Genomic DNA, 16088 nt, shown 5'->3' with positions numbered 1-16088 from the left:
ACATGCCAATGATCTACATTCAGTGCCTTATACTGCATAAGTAATGAGAAAGCACATTTGCCTAATAGACAGATGCTTTTAAAAAAGACAGCATGGAATGCATATAACAAATATACTAATAATTATATTAAAATACTATGTTAAAAGACTGCTTGTTAGGTTGCAAAGTCAAACTCTCGAAAGTCTGAAAATACCAGATTTAGGATTGTCTGTTCAATTTTAAGTCAGCCCCCTTATGAGTTCACCCTGTGCACTGAATGAGGCAGGGTCTTGTGGAAAAAAATGGTATGTGGTCATGTAATTAAAGAATGCATACACACAAGGGGGCCAAATTAACGTTGCTCCAGCAACTGCAGATCTGATGTTTCCTAGCTCTTGAGTACTCAACTATACAACCTAAATAACACTCTTTTAATGTAATATATTGTGGGGATGTATCATCCCTACACCAACCTAATGGAAAGTTCCATGAGGAGGTAAGGGTCACGATGGGACACTTGCCAGGCAACAGCCCATGGCCTTATGTAAGGCCCCCTGGTGGTCTAGGATTATATAAGATGAGGTAAACAAATCATGGCCTTATGTAAGGAACGGTTGAACCAATCGGTGTGGGGCTATACATGTGATAAACACATGATTCTCCTTCTTGTCCAATCCGTAGATGTGTTATTATAGCCTAATTGTGTTATGTAACGTAGAGAAAAACTATAAAAGAAAGCTTGCAATAAACAGAATTCGGATTCAGCCTGCAACCACAGTGGTCGTGTGCTTTATCTGCTCCGCATGGAACCCCACAATATATTTTATATAGTTTCCTAGATTTTTGTTAAAGGGAAAAGGTAGATCCAATTATATTATTCACAACAGTAACAGCACCCATATCTCACATCATCATCAGGGTTTGAACCTTGAACTTCAACACTGCAGCAAAGACTGGGTCTGTGTACTGGTTCCAGAGAGTATTTGGGGAAATCTGGCCTGTCTCTCTCCCCTCTCCTCAGAATTGGGGGAACGGCATCTCCTATATGGGCTCTTAAGGAGAGGAGGATGGGCCAATGAAACCATGTTCTGAATTTGGAAGGGTTTATGGGCGGCGCCAGGGGTGGAGGAGTCCAGCCTGGCTCTCTCTCCCCATCCAACCAGGAGGTGTGGGGAGGTTCATGACACATGTTGTGATCCAGAGGGGTATTTGGGCCATGAACCAAGTCTGGAAGTGAGAGCAACCTGGCTTCCTTCCCCCTTTTGATGCATCTGCACCAGCAGTCCCCATGTGTTTCCACTGCAGAGCATGCTGCTGCTACTTTGGCAGAATCAGGAGCCTGGCTTTAGAATGTTTGTGTTTAGTTATTATTTTGGCAAGCTGCAATAATTTTCCTGAGGAACAAAAGTGAGAGAGGGGAAATGGCAATTTTTAACACTTTATATCTCAGTAAAAGATCAATGGAATTTCACAGGATACAGACAAGGTACCTCTCTGTCCTGAAGGCTATCCCCTGCTGACTATCAAATATTTGCTGCAAACAATGTAAATGTGAGAGCTTCTCCCTCATATAATAAGGACATTTAATCCTTCATAAGCCTGATTGAAAGCCCACTGAAATCAAGGGAAGGATTCTTAACAGTTAGATAGATGGTCTGTGGATCAGGGCCATATAGCAGGTGTCTGATGTATGAATCCAATTCAAAATGTAATTCTATTTATCCATATTATCTGTCCATAATCCATAGTATCTATATTTCATATTTTCCACAATTAATCTAAAATAGAATTTTTCTTCCATGGCATTTACTATCCTGATTTCTCATGTTAAGTCATTACAATAGGTTAGCATTTTTTTTTCATTAAGCTTGACATTAGAAATAAAGTTATATCCATTCTGATGAAAGATTTAAAGGTTGAGTTAAAGGTTGGGACTGTTTCCTTTTTCTCCAATGCCCAGGGTACATCATACCCTAGATGTTTAGTGCCACTTGGTGGGATTCTCAGAATAAGAATACGCAGTGTTCTGTGTATGCTACTCTCTCAGCAAAGGGAAATAAATGAGACAAGACAGTTGGTGGATTGAAAAGAGAAGATGATTGGGGCACTCTCTCCTGCTAAGAAATGTCTGTTTAAATAAAGTACCTTTTGTTGGTTTTACCTGCAACTGGGCTCTTTGTCTCAATTAGGTGGAATATGATGAAATAAAAGACTGTCTCAGAAAGGATTGCTGGAGGCAATCTAGCAGCAATGCAGAGCACACCAAGTTTGAAATACTAGCTCAGGGCTTCACTCTCTTTTCACAAGGGGCTGGATGTGCTACAAAGCTAGCAAACACTAGCACCAGAATGAGGGAAGGGATTTCTTATGTTGCTCCTAATAATTCCTCTGGTTAATTCAGGAATAGCATGGATACTCTCCATGGGAAACCACACAAAGCTCTTTTTAGCAGCTGATGTGGTGGCCATGAAATAAGGGCCTTGATGGAAATAGTGGAATGGGAATCTTTTTGGTCATGAGAGATGCTCAGCTGTTCCCCCAGGAGAGAGGAAAGGTATAGCTATACATTTGCTATTAATGGCCCCAACTCAACCAGGTACTTCACAGGAGCTAATGATATGCTTAAAGTTAGGCACATAATTAAATAACTTGATGAAACAGGGCCTACATGTATGATTTTCTAAAATAGTTTACTTAATTTTCCCTGAAAACATACTTCAACTTCCTCCAGATTTTAGTGCCTTTAAACACTGCCTAAACTATTTACTGCAGTGCTGTTTGGTCCATGACTTTATTTTTGCAGCTAAGCTGAGTGACTGCTTCACATCCAAAGATTAAACTGTGAAGTCTCTTATGGCCCATTAACTGGAGAACAAACATCAGCAGTCTCAGATTTGTAGTCTTTGGGTCTGTCACACAATGCTATGCAGCACATGAGGTACCAACCAGCTGGATACAACCAAGACATTTTAAATAAGTCTCCCATGCAGAAAAAAGAGATTGTGCAAACCCTTTCTTGTTATTTTCACACAGAGGCTGATTTTCTTCATGACAGTTGTCATACATGTAGGTATTCTAGTCTACAAATTGAAAACTGGGTGTCTTAAGCATACCTCTCAAATGTCCTTCATTCCAACATATGTCACTCATTAGTCCCAAAGTTACTTCTGTGTCCCACCTTTCTGATGTTCCCTCTCTTTTGCTGTCAAAAGTTATTTACCTCAGGAACAAGGAAACATGAAACTGTGATGACACAGAGTCCAGCTTACACTAAAGGACTGAATCCTGTTGTATTTCATGTTTCTTGCCTGAATAATTTTTGTGTCTTTGTCACACATTGCAGCCCACATTTGGGCCTTGGCAGATTGAGAGAGATATTTCTCAGGGCTTGACAATGATATATTCAGTCCTTCACCTTAATGGTTTGACTCCGACCTGCGTTGTCAGCTATGCTAACTCACTACCAACTGATGGCTCTTCAGTGGCCTATGGAAAATAAGCTACTTGCCAAACCAGTTCATAATGGTCAGGTGTCTGTTTAAAAAAAAACTACCTGCACAATTGGCACTAATTGGTACCCATGTTGACAAGAGGAACTGAGTCGTCCTGACAGCACTAGAGGTGGTCCCTCCAGGTAGAATCTGAAACCCATTTGAAGAGCAGTGTGGGGAAGTTTACACTATTATGTCATATCTGTTACATGGTCACAGAGGACTCCACTCAATTTTTCATACTGTCACTCTAGCACTTTGCATGAACATTTGAAAACCATTAAAGTTCATTACGAGAAAAATAAAAAGTTTGGCTCAGTGTATTGATTAGAACAAGCACCTAATTTCCCCCTATAGAGAATTAAGCTCAATCGGATCTACCAATCTTCTGGGGGGAAAAATCATTTGTGAGGCTTCAGCAAAACATGTTAAGGAACAAATGCAAAGTAATAATAATATGAATGGGGCACCAAAATACCTGAATTCCTAAACCGAGTCACTGTGTAATCAGACCCACAATATGGATGTCCTTCCTCACCCCTCTCCTTCCTCGTGTGTTATTATATACACCCTTGTCTGTCAAGTCTAAAAGTTAGGGCCCAATCCTGGAAGGTGCCAAGCACATCAGAGAAGTGCTCTGCATCCCTAACTTCATTAAAGGGCACACACCTTGTCTCAGAGGGTGCTCGGCACATTGCAGGACTGAGCCCTTCATGTGTATTCTGCAAAGCGCCTTACACACTACTAGGTGCTAGACAATAATGGGCCACATCCCAGACCCATCATTCTGCCTTGCTTTCTGCCACTCTAGCAGAATAAAGCAGAATTGATCGAATGGTGGGAGGGAGTCAGGGTGGGCATGGCAGAGTTCTGCTGCACTCAAGGACTACCCAACTGGCAGAACAGCCCTTTAAGGCCATTTTTAGCCAGTGCACCTGAGGCTGCACTAAATTGTACTGGGGTCTAAATTGGCTCCAGGATTGGAGGGAGGGGAACATGAAAGTGGCTAAAAGCAGCCTTTGACTCCCCTCGTTCAGCTGTACTTACAGCAATACATAGGAATAAGAAGGTCTGAGTTCTGCACCTAGCTATGTGGTGTTTTAACTAAAGCCATGAGATCTCAATAATATGATTTTTAAACTGCCTACACTTTGAAGAGACACTTCCAGGTACTTTACTGAAACAGTTTGTTCTTGTTTAACATTACATTCTAGTAAGGAATCTTTTCTCGGTTGTATCTACTTGAATACCAATTTTAAAAGAAACCAGCACTGTCTACACTGACACTGGAAAATTAATTAAAACCGTACCATTTTTATCAGGCTCATATAAAATATTGTATGCTCCATTTGTTGTTTTGTAGCAATATTTACCTAAGAAAAGCTATTCTCGGAGCTGCGTATATACTTCTGTATTGATACTGGGACACATTAACAAGGAAATAACCGAAACAGGAGAACTACTGTACACTGTGATCCATTAATAATAAGCAAAAAAAGATGGGGGATACGGCATAAAAATAGGTAAGAAAATAAATTGTATTTTTTTTTTTTTTACTTCTGAGTGTTTATTAACAAATAACTAGGAAAAAAGCCCTACATGAATGCACTATTAAGCTTGCACAGGAAATGAAAAAGCTAAAACTCCAACAGCAATGGCAGCATTTCAAATCCTGAATGTTTCATGATGCACATTTTAGGTCATAAATAATAAAATACAAAGATAAGCAGAAAACAGGACTAGAAATACTACATGTATGTAATATGACTGGCCCTTTCTACAGTCCTTTAGCTGTAAAAACCTTAATGGTGCATTAACACAGGACCGCATCATCCCCTGAAAAGGATGCAAACTTTTCACTCCTTAACATTGATTTCCCCCATTCAGGCAAGAAGCATGTAGTTCAACCCCTCTTAGATACAGATCCCTTTTGCAACATTAATGAGAACAGCATTAACAGGCAGCCACAAAAAATAATGGAACTAACTAGTTAATTAAATAAATAAAAAAGGACATAAGAATAAATTAAATTTTACATGCAAATACTTCGTATGACGCACTGATCACATGAACATGCACAATGCAGAACCCATAGCTCAGCGCTATACTCTTCCATTCATGATGCTATTTTCATTTTAAGGCTCAATGCATTGTCTTTTCAGCACACCAGCCCAAGACCCAACCTGGGAACACATCATGTCCCTCTGTACTGTTCACCTCTGAGAGGCTCATAGGAAAGTATTGACAGGTTCTCACACCTCTAAGAGCCTGATCCAAAAACCATTGAAATCAGTGGAAAGACTCTCATTTACTTTATTGATCATGCTCAGAGAAAGATACACACAACATACACGGAAAAGGCGATTGCAACACATGGCTTTGGAGGTAGAAAGAAGTAAAGTGGAAGAAATCAGAGTGGGATCCTGAGAAGAATTGGGAGGGTCTGTGGGGACCGGAGGAGCAGCCTATTGAAAGAGCATCAATCTGACTGTTTGTCAGTACAGCTCCTTTGAGTCAGGGGTTTATTATTGAATTATTCAATATTGACACCAGGAATGAAAAATAAAAGGCTTCTGTCATTTTCAAATCCCTTCTATGTGTTTCTACTGTTTTTTTGTCTCCTGTACTGTACCCATAAATCATAACTGTAACACATAAACTAAACAACCTAGGTTTTGCCTGAAAATATCTGTCTACTACACTGTAGACTACCTATGCCATTTCACACATCACAAGTTACATGTACTATATATTTATCTTGGGCTCCATAAGACTGGTAAATGGGAGCTGTGATAACATGTTCCACATATTTTATTACATTGTGCAGTTGCTTAATATTTCCTAACTTTATTTTCTACTTCATTGTGAATTCTGCTGTTGTCTCCAATGAAAGAACAGTGACATCTGATACACCACAGAGCTCATGGTACATCTGCCATGGAGTTGTAAATGCATGCGGAAAAGGCTAAGAACATACAGCAGTATATACCAAGTAAAAGTTCTAGCTAAGTAATCAAATCTTCGAGAACAGCAGGCAGTGTCATCAGACATATCACTCCACAGTTGAATGAGATTGTCAATCGCTGGAAGGCTGTCTGAAAAACACAGTTTGCAGGTCTTCCAAAGCTGAAAGTACTACCTTTGGAAGGTAATCTAGACTTACCCTATTGCAGGTCGACATATACGTGTGAATCAAATGGAACAGATCATGGGAAATAAAAAAGACCGAAAGAAGATTATTTGTAAGTATCCTGTTTCTGTACTGTTTTAAACAACATATTTAAACTTGTGCAGGAGGGTAGTTCCATTTAGCACAGGGCTTATGTGAACTTGAAAGTGAATGATTAGTGTCCATATAGGTTTTTAAAATTGTATTTACATACGTACAGTATTGGAACAATGACATTTCTTATGATGTTAATAATCCAATAACTAAATATAGATAGGTAAATAATAAGCATTTATGTAGTATTTTATGGGCATTATCTAATTAATCCTCCCAACAACCCTGACACAATATTTATATCCTCATCTTAAAGATGGGGAAATGGAGGCAGCAGAGTTTATGGCATGATTTTGCTCATACGGAAGTAAATGGCAAAATTCCCATTACTTCAGCAGGGCATCCTGTTGACTTCAACAAAGTCAGGGGCAAAGTTAGAACCAAGCACTCCTCCTTCCCAGTCCTTTACTCATTTCACTCAACCACCATACCTACCTTGTTGTCTGACTGTCTATTTCATTTGAAAGAAGAAGCTTTCAATTCTTCTGTTAATTTCATCCTCCAATTATTGTCATATGCTAGAGAGACCACATCGAGAGCATAATTCTTTATGTACCTTGTAGTCCCCAAGGATAATGCACAATAGTACTAGATAAGTATGCAGCTGTACTGCATCAGTTAAAAGTTCTGTCAGCATTTTAAAAGCTCTGTTTTAAGGTAGCTAACATTTATGTTTCCTAACTCATACACTCTGCATGTGTGTTTTTACCTCAGATAGAACTATATTTTAGAAAAGGTTATTTGAACCCGTGTATGTGTTTTTCCAAAGGGTTTCAGTATTCTATTTCATTTTATATACAGGCTTAAGTGCCAATGTCATGAGGGGCTGAACACTTCCTGAAAGGTAATCAGTGGCCTCAGCACCCACTGGAGTGCATGACCCTTATCTTGAGAAGTGCTGATTCTTTAGGGATGAGTTCTCAAAGGGCCCTATATTGGCCTTAGAAATTGTGTGCCAACTTTTTCCTTGTACATGTGTGATTATCTAAGTATGCAAACCCTGTGTTTGTATTTGCATATCAGAGCAAAGACCTAAAGACCTGATTTGCACACATGGCAGGTCCTTGGTGCATATTAGCACAGTAACTGTGCATGCACTCAGATAGTAAGGTGATGAGAGCCATATAAGAACTGATATAAATGGAATAGAAATAGCTCTACATGAAATTTAGCTTTTGTTTAACTAGAATCACTTTTGGAGTTTGGCTCTTACGTTCACAGCACTTTCCGCCTTGTGATAGAATTGAGTATGTTCAGAGCATTCTGTACAAGTACAGGTGTCTTGTGAATATAAACAGTACTCGTAACATGTAGCAAATGCAACATGTAAACAACATTGGCTATGCACGCAGTAGAACACACATGTACAAGTGCAGCAAATGTAACAGCCTGTCAGTGTTTTACTTTCTTATTCTGAGACAGTCTACAATAACTCACTAAAGCGTACCTTATAGAGCGCCTTTCATCCAAAAAGCTTTAGGGTCAATCATAAGCTAAAAATGTTCTTGACAAAGGAAGCAACAGAAGTGAAGGAGCAACCTCCAACTGTGCAAACTCGTGGTTAGGAGAAAGACTGGAGGAACAGAATAAGCAGAAAAGGGACTTGCAGAATATTGGTAAAATAGGGAGAGTGAATCCACTGAAAGCTCTGAAGACCAAGACGCTAATTTTAAATTGGAATCTGGGATGGGTAGTTAAACCAAGGAGGGTGACAGAGAACAGAGATGCCATACCTCCACTTTCTGGAGGGCTAAAAAAAGCAGTTGCTATTTTAAAGTTGGGAAGAGAGTTATAACCTGACTTTGAAAAGTGTTGAGCACCTGCAACTCCCATTGACTACAATGGAACTTATGGGGGCTCACATCTCTCAGGATCAGGCCTTAAAAAAGCAGAAGTAAAGGTGATTTTCTGGAGATAGCAATAGACACAGACAAGAATTACTAGGAAATATTAAGTTTAACTTCAGAAATAAACCCCAAATTTCTGCCCTTTAGAACATGTTCCACTTTTCACTCTCTTTCATCTCTATCATGCCATATACTAATTATGCAGCAGTCCCAGCAAATGGGATATCATGGCATTGTAATAATAAGTACTATTCAAAAGACCTAGCAGAAGATGAGTATAATGTCTTTATTAGTTTTGCCTGAGGTCCCGTCTCCCCTCCTTTTCTCTTCATTAATGAATTTAAAACAATGCAGGAAATTAAATCCAAAAACTACTGAGCATTACAGCAAAGTTAAGGCTATGATTTCACTGAAAAATTAACTCCCACAAAACTGAGATGCAGTGCTCTCTCTCTCTCTGTCCTTCTGAGTAGCCTTAAATGCTTGGGCATTGCTGCACATATGGTACATAAGATCACAAACTCTTCTGATAACTCTGCTATGAAAGGATTAACTAAGGAGTGGCTGCCTTGATTCAAAATCTTCTTGTTTGTCATCTTACGTACACTACAAAAAAACGCTCTCCTCATTGTTTTAAATGCAACTGGGAATATTGTATATTAATAAACGTGTTGCGGCCCCATTGATATTGGGATAGTTTACTGACTGCAACAAAGCATATTAAGATAAATCTTCCATTGGTATAAATCAACATTAGTTTACATTGAAAGTCAATGGAGCTGTGCCTGTTTGCACCATCTGGCCCCAGATTTGGAGTCCAAACTGATCATTTCACAAAATCAATTTAAAATAGCAATGGGTGACAATTGCTATTAGCATATTGGTCCAGGAACAAATATCAAATCTATACTTTCTCTGTCTTTTCTTCAGTAACATGCATAACTATTGAAATTCCCTGTAGTACACTGCAACATGTACAGAATGCTTTAACATGAAATTATCCATGTTTTAACCCATTGTCTTCCTACATTTTAGATACATTTTAGGAGCCAATGTAATGTGGTAATAAGGTGTCTAATTATTCAGAGGAAACAGAAAGTTAATGATATGTTACAGTTTTTGACTATTCTGATATAAATCAAACATCCAACAAGGAGAAGACATTTATTTGCTAGTCAAGCTTTATGATGAATGCAGATGGCATGATCTCTTTCCAAGGCAAGTGTGATTCGAAATTACTGATTGAGAGAAATGAACAGAGCTGTAAAAATAAACAAGGGGTTGGTAATAGACAAGGTAGAGTATATGTCAAGGCAAGCATGTGCTATTTTACTCATGCTCTCCATCTTCCTGTTACAAAATACTATGCCTATGATGTTATATTGTCTGGCATGTACATCAGGGTCAGTCTACAAATATATCTTATATAGCCTGGTGTCTTCTGTTGTATAAGGTGCACTTTCATCCTTGTGTTTAGGCTTGCTCAAACGTGCATCTCTGAGAAATGTCAGAGCATTTTAAAGCTTTGTGTAGCAGGACAGCAGGTGAAAAGTGACCATAAAATATAAAAACTTTTGAATACTGTATGTAAATATAAGCATGTAACAAATAGCAGCTTTTTGAAAAGTCTTAAGATGAGAAAGTCTAAGCATGCTGGCTAATGACATTTAAAAATATGTGCATCTGTTTCCCTTTATCACCAAAAATAAAAGATGCTTTCTATCTTGAAAATACAAGTTAGAACAGGCTGTCTGTACCCTGAAATCTCCAGTCCACTAAAAAGATCATTCTACTTTCTCCTATCAGATGATCATATAATTTATGTTAGTTGCATAATTACAAAAGGAGTAAATATCTATAAAACATAAATTTACAGGCATCAGGGAAGACTCAGAATGACCAAGAGCTGTAAACTTGAGCTTGATAGGAAAGTCTAAGCCAACATCTACTCTACATTTTCGTAGTGAAAGAAAAAAAAAATCTTTACTTACCCGGCCAACTAATATTGGTTCAGGTCCAGAAAATTCTTCTAATACAAACATTTGGTTCCAAACCCAGCCCCTCTTCGAACGGTTCAAAACCTTCTGTTCTCCACTGAGCCCACTTAGTCCCATACTGGATCCACTTGGTAATATTTGAGATTGATTCAATGGAGCCATATAAATGGAAGGAAGGACAGTAATCCATAATATTATTAATGGAGTCCATACATCCATAAGCATCTCCGTTAGTCTTTCTGGCATTGTACCACAAGCTTAGCAAATCACCACAGAACTGAAACAATTATTTTGCTTTCCTCCAGACGATAGCCATCCAGTTCATCATGCAGTAAAGTACATTTACTTACAGCTCCTCCATATGTTTGCAGCACAGTGAACATAAACAAAAATTGCTTAGCTTATAAAAACATGATCCACTGGGTTTTCCTGTCATCCAAGATTCCTGCAAAAATAAGAGTAATACAAAGTTAGCTATAAAGTGCTTGGGGATATATTTTATAAAATCTTAGTTATTTTCATGTCAGAAACAAGCCAAAGTCCAGTTTTATATTTATAGTAGATGATATGTGTGTCTAGGAAATGAATTTTAATTCCCATTTTAAAGGGGGAGGGCAAATAAGGGACAGATACTTCTGTCAATGTTGGTAGCACCTTCCTGCACTACTAGTTCCTTTGATTTCAGGTCAGAACTACTCAGTGTGAGCCAGCATATTAGAATTTGACCCTGTATAAACCTTTCAGTAAAAGCTAACCACAAATAACTCTGAAGCTGAGCAATAATACAGCGGTGGGTAACTCATTTTTCTTTTTTTAGTCTACGTGTCCTCTGCTCGCTTTGAAGTCAATGGAGCGTACTCAGTACCTCAAAGGATTGAATCCATTTTTTCCCCAGGCATTCATAACAGCCAGGGCAAGAACATTTTTTTTTATTCATGTATGGCCACAAGAAAAAAATAGTTCAGCTTTAGTAAATATTGTAACTTTAAGAAAGAAAATATTAATTTCATTTATGTAGAGGCAGGCAGGAACCAGATTTCTCATTTTGCAAGACTTTCTACCATTTCTATTTTTTTTTTCCTTTCCAAAACAGCACAAAATCCAAAATAGTTTGAAATTTTATCACAAAATGACCGCCCCCCCCCCCCCCCACACACACACACTTACACAAAATAAATGTTTTTGGTCAATCAACACTGTTTTGTTCCTATAACATCAATGTCATTCTACTTTTTTATTTTTTTCAATTATATTTTAGCAAAAAAAAAAATTAAAAATGCAATAGAAAGTCATTTTGAAATGGAAAATCAAAATATTCCATTCCAAAAAGGTCAAAATGGAATGTTTACACCTCATTGAAATGTTCTGTTTCTGTGTTTTTGTTGTTTTCCAAAATTTTATAAAAAACATAATTCTCCAAAACATTTCACTTTTGATTCACCAGAATTTTTAAATGAAAAACACATCAAATTTCTGATCAACTCTATTTACAAGTCACTTTCCCCTACCTCTGTTTATACAACATAGTAAAACCATAAAAAACAACAAAAACATAATTTGGCAAAAAAATAAGACCTTAACAAATAAGGCAAATAAAACCTGATATGGAGATCTCGTATAACATGATGAGGGGAAAGGAAGAGGACAGAAGAAAATAAAAGGCTCAGCAGTGGCCAATTTAAAAAAAAACCAAACCCTTTAAAATAAGATCTTGAAGTGTTTGTTTCCCCTAAGAGATGTACTGAGATGAAGAAGCTAGTTTAACAACTTAAAGTCTGCTACAGTATAGCCACAATGCTCTACAAACCTTAAATGCAACCGTAGGTTACTTAAAAAGATGTCTGGGATATAACTCAAAGAGGATAATAGCATGGCTGGAGTTTTGTAAAAGGCTTCCTGATATATAATCATTGGCTGGTTCAGAACCAAATGTAATCTTATGGAAAACTACAGTGTAGGAGGATAGGTACACGGCTGTCAACTCATGATTTTTTGTGTGTGTGGCTCAGAGCTGTACAAATCACTGATTGTTTTGGTTAGCTAGTAGTTCTGAATTTTTTTTTAATTTGTTTCATATAGGCCCAAACCAATTTTTTTTCCCGAAATTGTGTGCAGGATGTGGTATTACGAAGAGTTACTATGGCACTTCAAACCCAACACAGTTTGGTCACACAAAGTATTTCATTCAACTTGAAACTAAACATTTAATTTAAATTTTGAGCTTTTTTAAAAAAAAGTAATTTTTGTTTTCAACCAAAATAATTCAGAAATATCAACATGAATTTACATAACGTTTCACTCAACTTGAATCTGCATTTTTCTGTGAGAAAAAAGTTTTGGCCAAAATAATGTCATCCAGCTCTACTGTCTGATGATATTCAGTGTTTATCTTGAAGCCTAAACTTCGAGTCATATGATATGGGAGACTCACAACTTTCATTTTTGTATACATATTGTACGGTTCTAGTATTCCTGTTTGTGAAGGAAAAACTTGAAAACATGAACATGATGTTTAAAGGCTAATAAAACAAACAAACAGAAAACAAGTAAAAAGGCACAAACTGTGGGGTTTGTTCTGTTTAATATAAGAATGGCCTAATGGATCAGACCAATGGTCCATCTACCCCAGTATTCTGTCTTCCAACAGCGGCTGGTCCCAGGTGCTTCAAAAGGAGTGAACAGAACAGGCAATCATCGAAGACCCATTTCCTATCACCCACTCCCAGCTTCTGGTAATCAGAGACTAGGGATACCCAGAGCATGGGGTTGCATCCCTGACCATCTTCACTAATAGCTATTGATGGACCTATTCTCCATTAACTTATTTAGTTCTTTTAGGAGCCCAATTATAGTTTTGGCCTTCGCAACATCTCTTGGCAACAAGTTCCCAGGTTTGTTTGTATTTCAGTAACTGACAACATAGCTGTGGAAACCTCTTGCAAGAAATTCTAAAGCCATGAGAGACTCATCTTTTTAAGAAGGTGAGAAGAGCTGTTATGAACTAAAACTCAGTCCAAGTACCTCTGGACCTCGAAGTGTGATACTTTCAATAATGCAACAAGAATGAGGTAAGTGCCCATTCCAGTAACTGTTATGGGTCTCAGTGCTGAAGATTGAGTGAGAGGGAGAGGGCTGGAAGGTAATGCAACCTAATTCTCTGAAGAGATTTTTCTATGAAATGTGGAGGGAAGAGATGTAACCTGACTTTCCATATCCCCTAAGCCCCCCACGGAGTGATGAGGAACAGAATGGAAGGACAGTTCTCTCTTAAGAGCTTGGGGAGGGGTGGGGACAACCAACTTCACTCTGAAGACAATGAAGGTATGGGGGTTTGTAGCTACTGCCCTCTAGACCAGGGGTCGGCAACGTTTGACACGCGGCTTGCCAGGGTAAGCACCCTGGCGGGCCGGGCCAGTTTATTTACCTGCTGATGTGACAGGTTCGGCCGATCGCGGCCCCCACTGGCTGCGGTTCGCCGTCCCAGGCCAATGGGGGCAGCGGGAAGCTGCAGCCAGCACATCCCTCGGCCCGCGCCGCTTCTCGCTCGGGACGGCAAACCGCGGCGAGTGGGGGCCGCGGTTGGCCGAACCTGCCGCATCAGCAGGCAAATAAACTGACTCGGCCCGCCAGGGTGCTTACCCTGGCGAACTGCGTGCCAAACATTGCCGACCCCTGCTGTAGACCTTAAAAGGGAGAGGAACCCAGAATGTGTTAAGGTAGGTAGGAGGTAATTAGAGGGAGAAGGAACGTTCAAGCTTAGATGGAAACAATACACAACTTGGTAGCTTGGGATAAGGTTTTTCATATTTTTCTGTCCATGTGAATCAAAAGCAAAGGAAACCTCAGGGTAGCATGAACCACCATGAAGTGTAAAGGTCACCATCTTGGCTGACACTAGGGATCAAATCAGGGACATCCAGAGTTAGAAGCATAAGTCTTTCCAGCTTGAGTAAAACTCTGTAGGTGGGTAGGTAGCTGTAACACTCAGAACCACTGTGAATTTAACACAGAAGGGGCACATAACACACACACCCTAACCTGTGAGTTACACGTGCACCAGAGAAATCTTTCAGATGAACCCACCCTGAGATTGCTGCTGATTTGGACACAGCTCTAATTGGCACTTTTTTGCCATTCCCAGGACTGAATAATAATAAAACACAGCACTTTTCATATTCAAAGGGCTTTTAAAAACATCAACTAATTAATCTAATTAAGACTGAACTGCTGTCCCCTTTCACTCAAAGGGGGCTCCCTCCTGAACAGAGCTGAAGCAAATTGGTGGGATAGTGTGACACTTGTACTGCTATTGCATATGCTGTATCTTTTTGTTATATAGGGTAGAGAAGGGACATAAGACTTTAGTTACCTGAACTGCCAATCTGCAAGAACTAAATTCGCTTAGATGTATGTTAAAAGAAATACAGGAAGCTCAGATCCATTACTTTTCACGCAGTACAGCCGGATTAAATCCCATCTAGCCACTGCTAATACATCAACATTCTTTAGCCACGATTGGATCCGATCTCAGTGTAACTCCATGGGAGAGGCTTCAGTAATACTTCAAGCAAACAAAAACAGCAGCAACAACAACGTTCACATAACACGTTTCATTAAACCGAACTCAGTAAAACAACCTGGCAAAAAGCACAGTTAACTTGAGCACTGTGATCATAAATGTGCAATAAGTTCTCCAGCACCAGTGAGAAAGGAAAGTTGCAGCATGTGTTAGGCATTGCAGGCTACAGAACAAATCCCCCTCTTACCTGCACAGATTTTTGCTTTTAGCACGGTTATGCATGTGAATATGCACAGTTCTCAATGAAGGAGACTCATTAGTATCTCCACAATGAAGGCTGATCTTCTGGAACCCTTCACTGCAAACCTCATTTGAACCGATTACTCTGACTTTGCCAGTAGTAAGTCAATCCATCTGGAGCTGAGGGGCCTAGGCCTGTTTTAAGGGAGAGGCCTTTGACCAACACACAGAGAATGGGCTGTCTCCAGAGTCCTGGGCAGTTGTGGCAATGGGTTGTTCTTGCCACTCTAGTTGCTGCATTTCATGTGCAGGATGTATTACGGAGAGGTACTATGGCACTTTCCCTGTCCCCATGATCACTATTGGTCCATTTGACAGACAGGTGGTCCTTTCTGGTCAGGAAGGGGAAAAGATTTTGTTTCTCCAATTCTGGCACCAGCCAGAGACTGCCCCAGTCCCTAAGTTAAGTTGTTCTAATTTATTCCTGGCTGCACACTGCACAGGAAGCTATTTTGTGGTCAGAGATTGCTGTGAAATAGATGCATCCGACGAAGTGGGCATTCACCCACGAAAGCTTATGCTCCAATACATCTGTTAGTCTTAAAGGTGCCACAGGACTCTCTGTTGCTGTGAAATAGAGACACTGCAGCCATGCTCCCCTTTTCCTTGATATTCAGTGTGTACCAGGGCCTAAGGAAGTGGTGTGGAGCTTGGGTAGTGGCTCTCTGCCA

The 16088-nt window shown here is 39.4% G+C and overlaps 1 protein-coding gene across 1 annotated transcript in view; it reads right to left on the bottom strand.

The window, feature by feature from the left end:
• Positions 1–16088, bottom strand: part of CDH8 (cadherin 8) — a 200962-nt gene that overhangs the window by 173779 nt on the left and 11095 nt on the right. Inside the window, exon 2 of the mRNA XM_005300574.4 lies at positions 10593–11043. Within this exon, the coding sequence (XP_005300631.1) occupies positions 10593–10844 (252 nt within the window). The 5' untranslated portion in view covers positions 10845–11043. The remainder of the gene's footprint in view (positions 1–10592; positions 11044–16088) is intronic.

The sequence above is a fragment of the Chrysemys picta genome, chromosome 14 (assembly GCF_011386835.1).
Source record: "Chrysemys picta bellii isolate R12L10 chromosome 14, ASM1138683v2, whole genome shotgun sequence".
NCBI classification, from domain to species: Eukaryota; Metazoa; Chordata; order Testudines; family Emydidae; genus Chrysemys; species Chrysemys picta.
The sequence above is the reverse complement of the archived record's forward strand: the minus strand, read 5'-3'. Positions and strand labels throughout refer to the sequence as shown.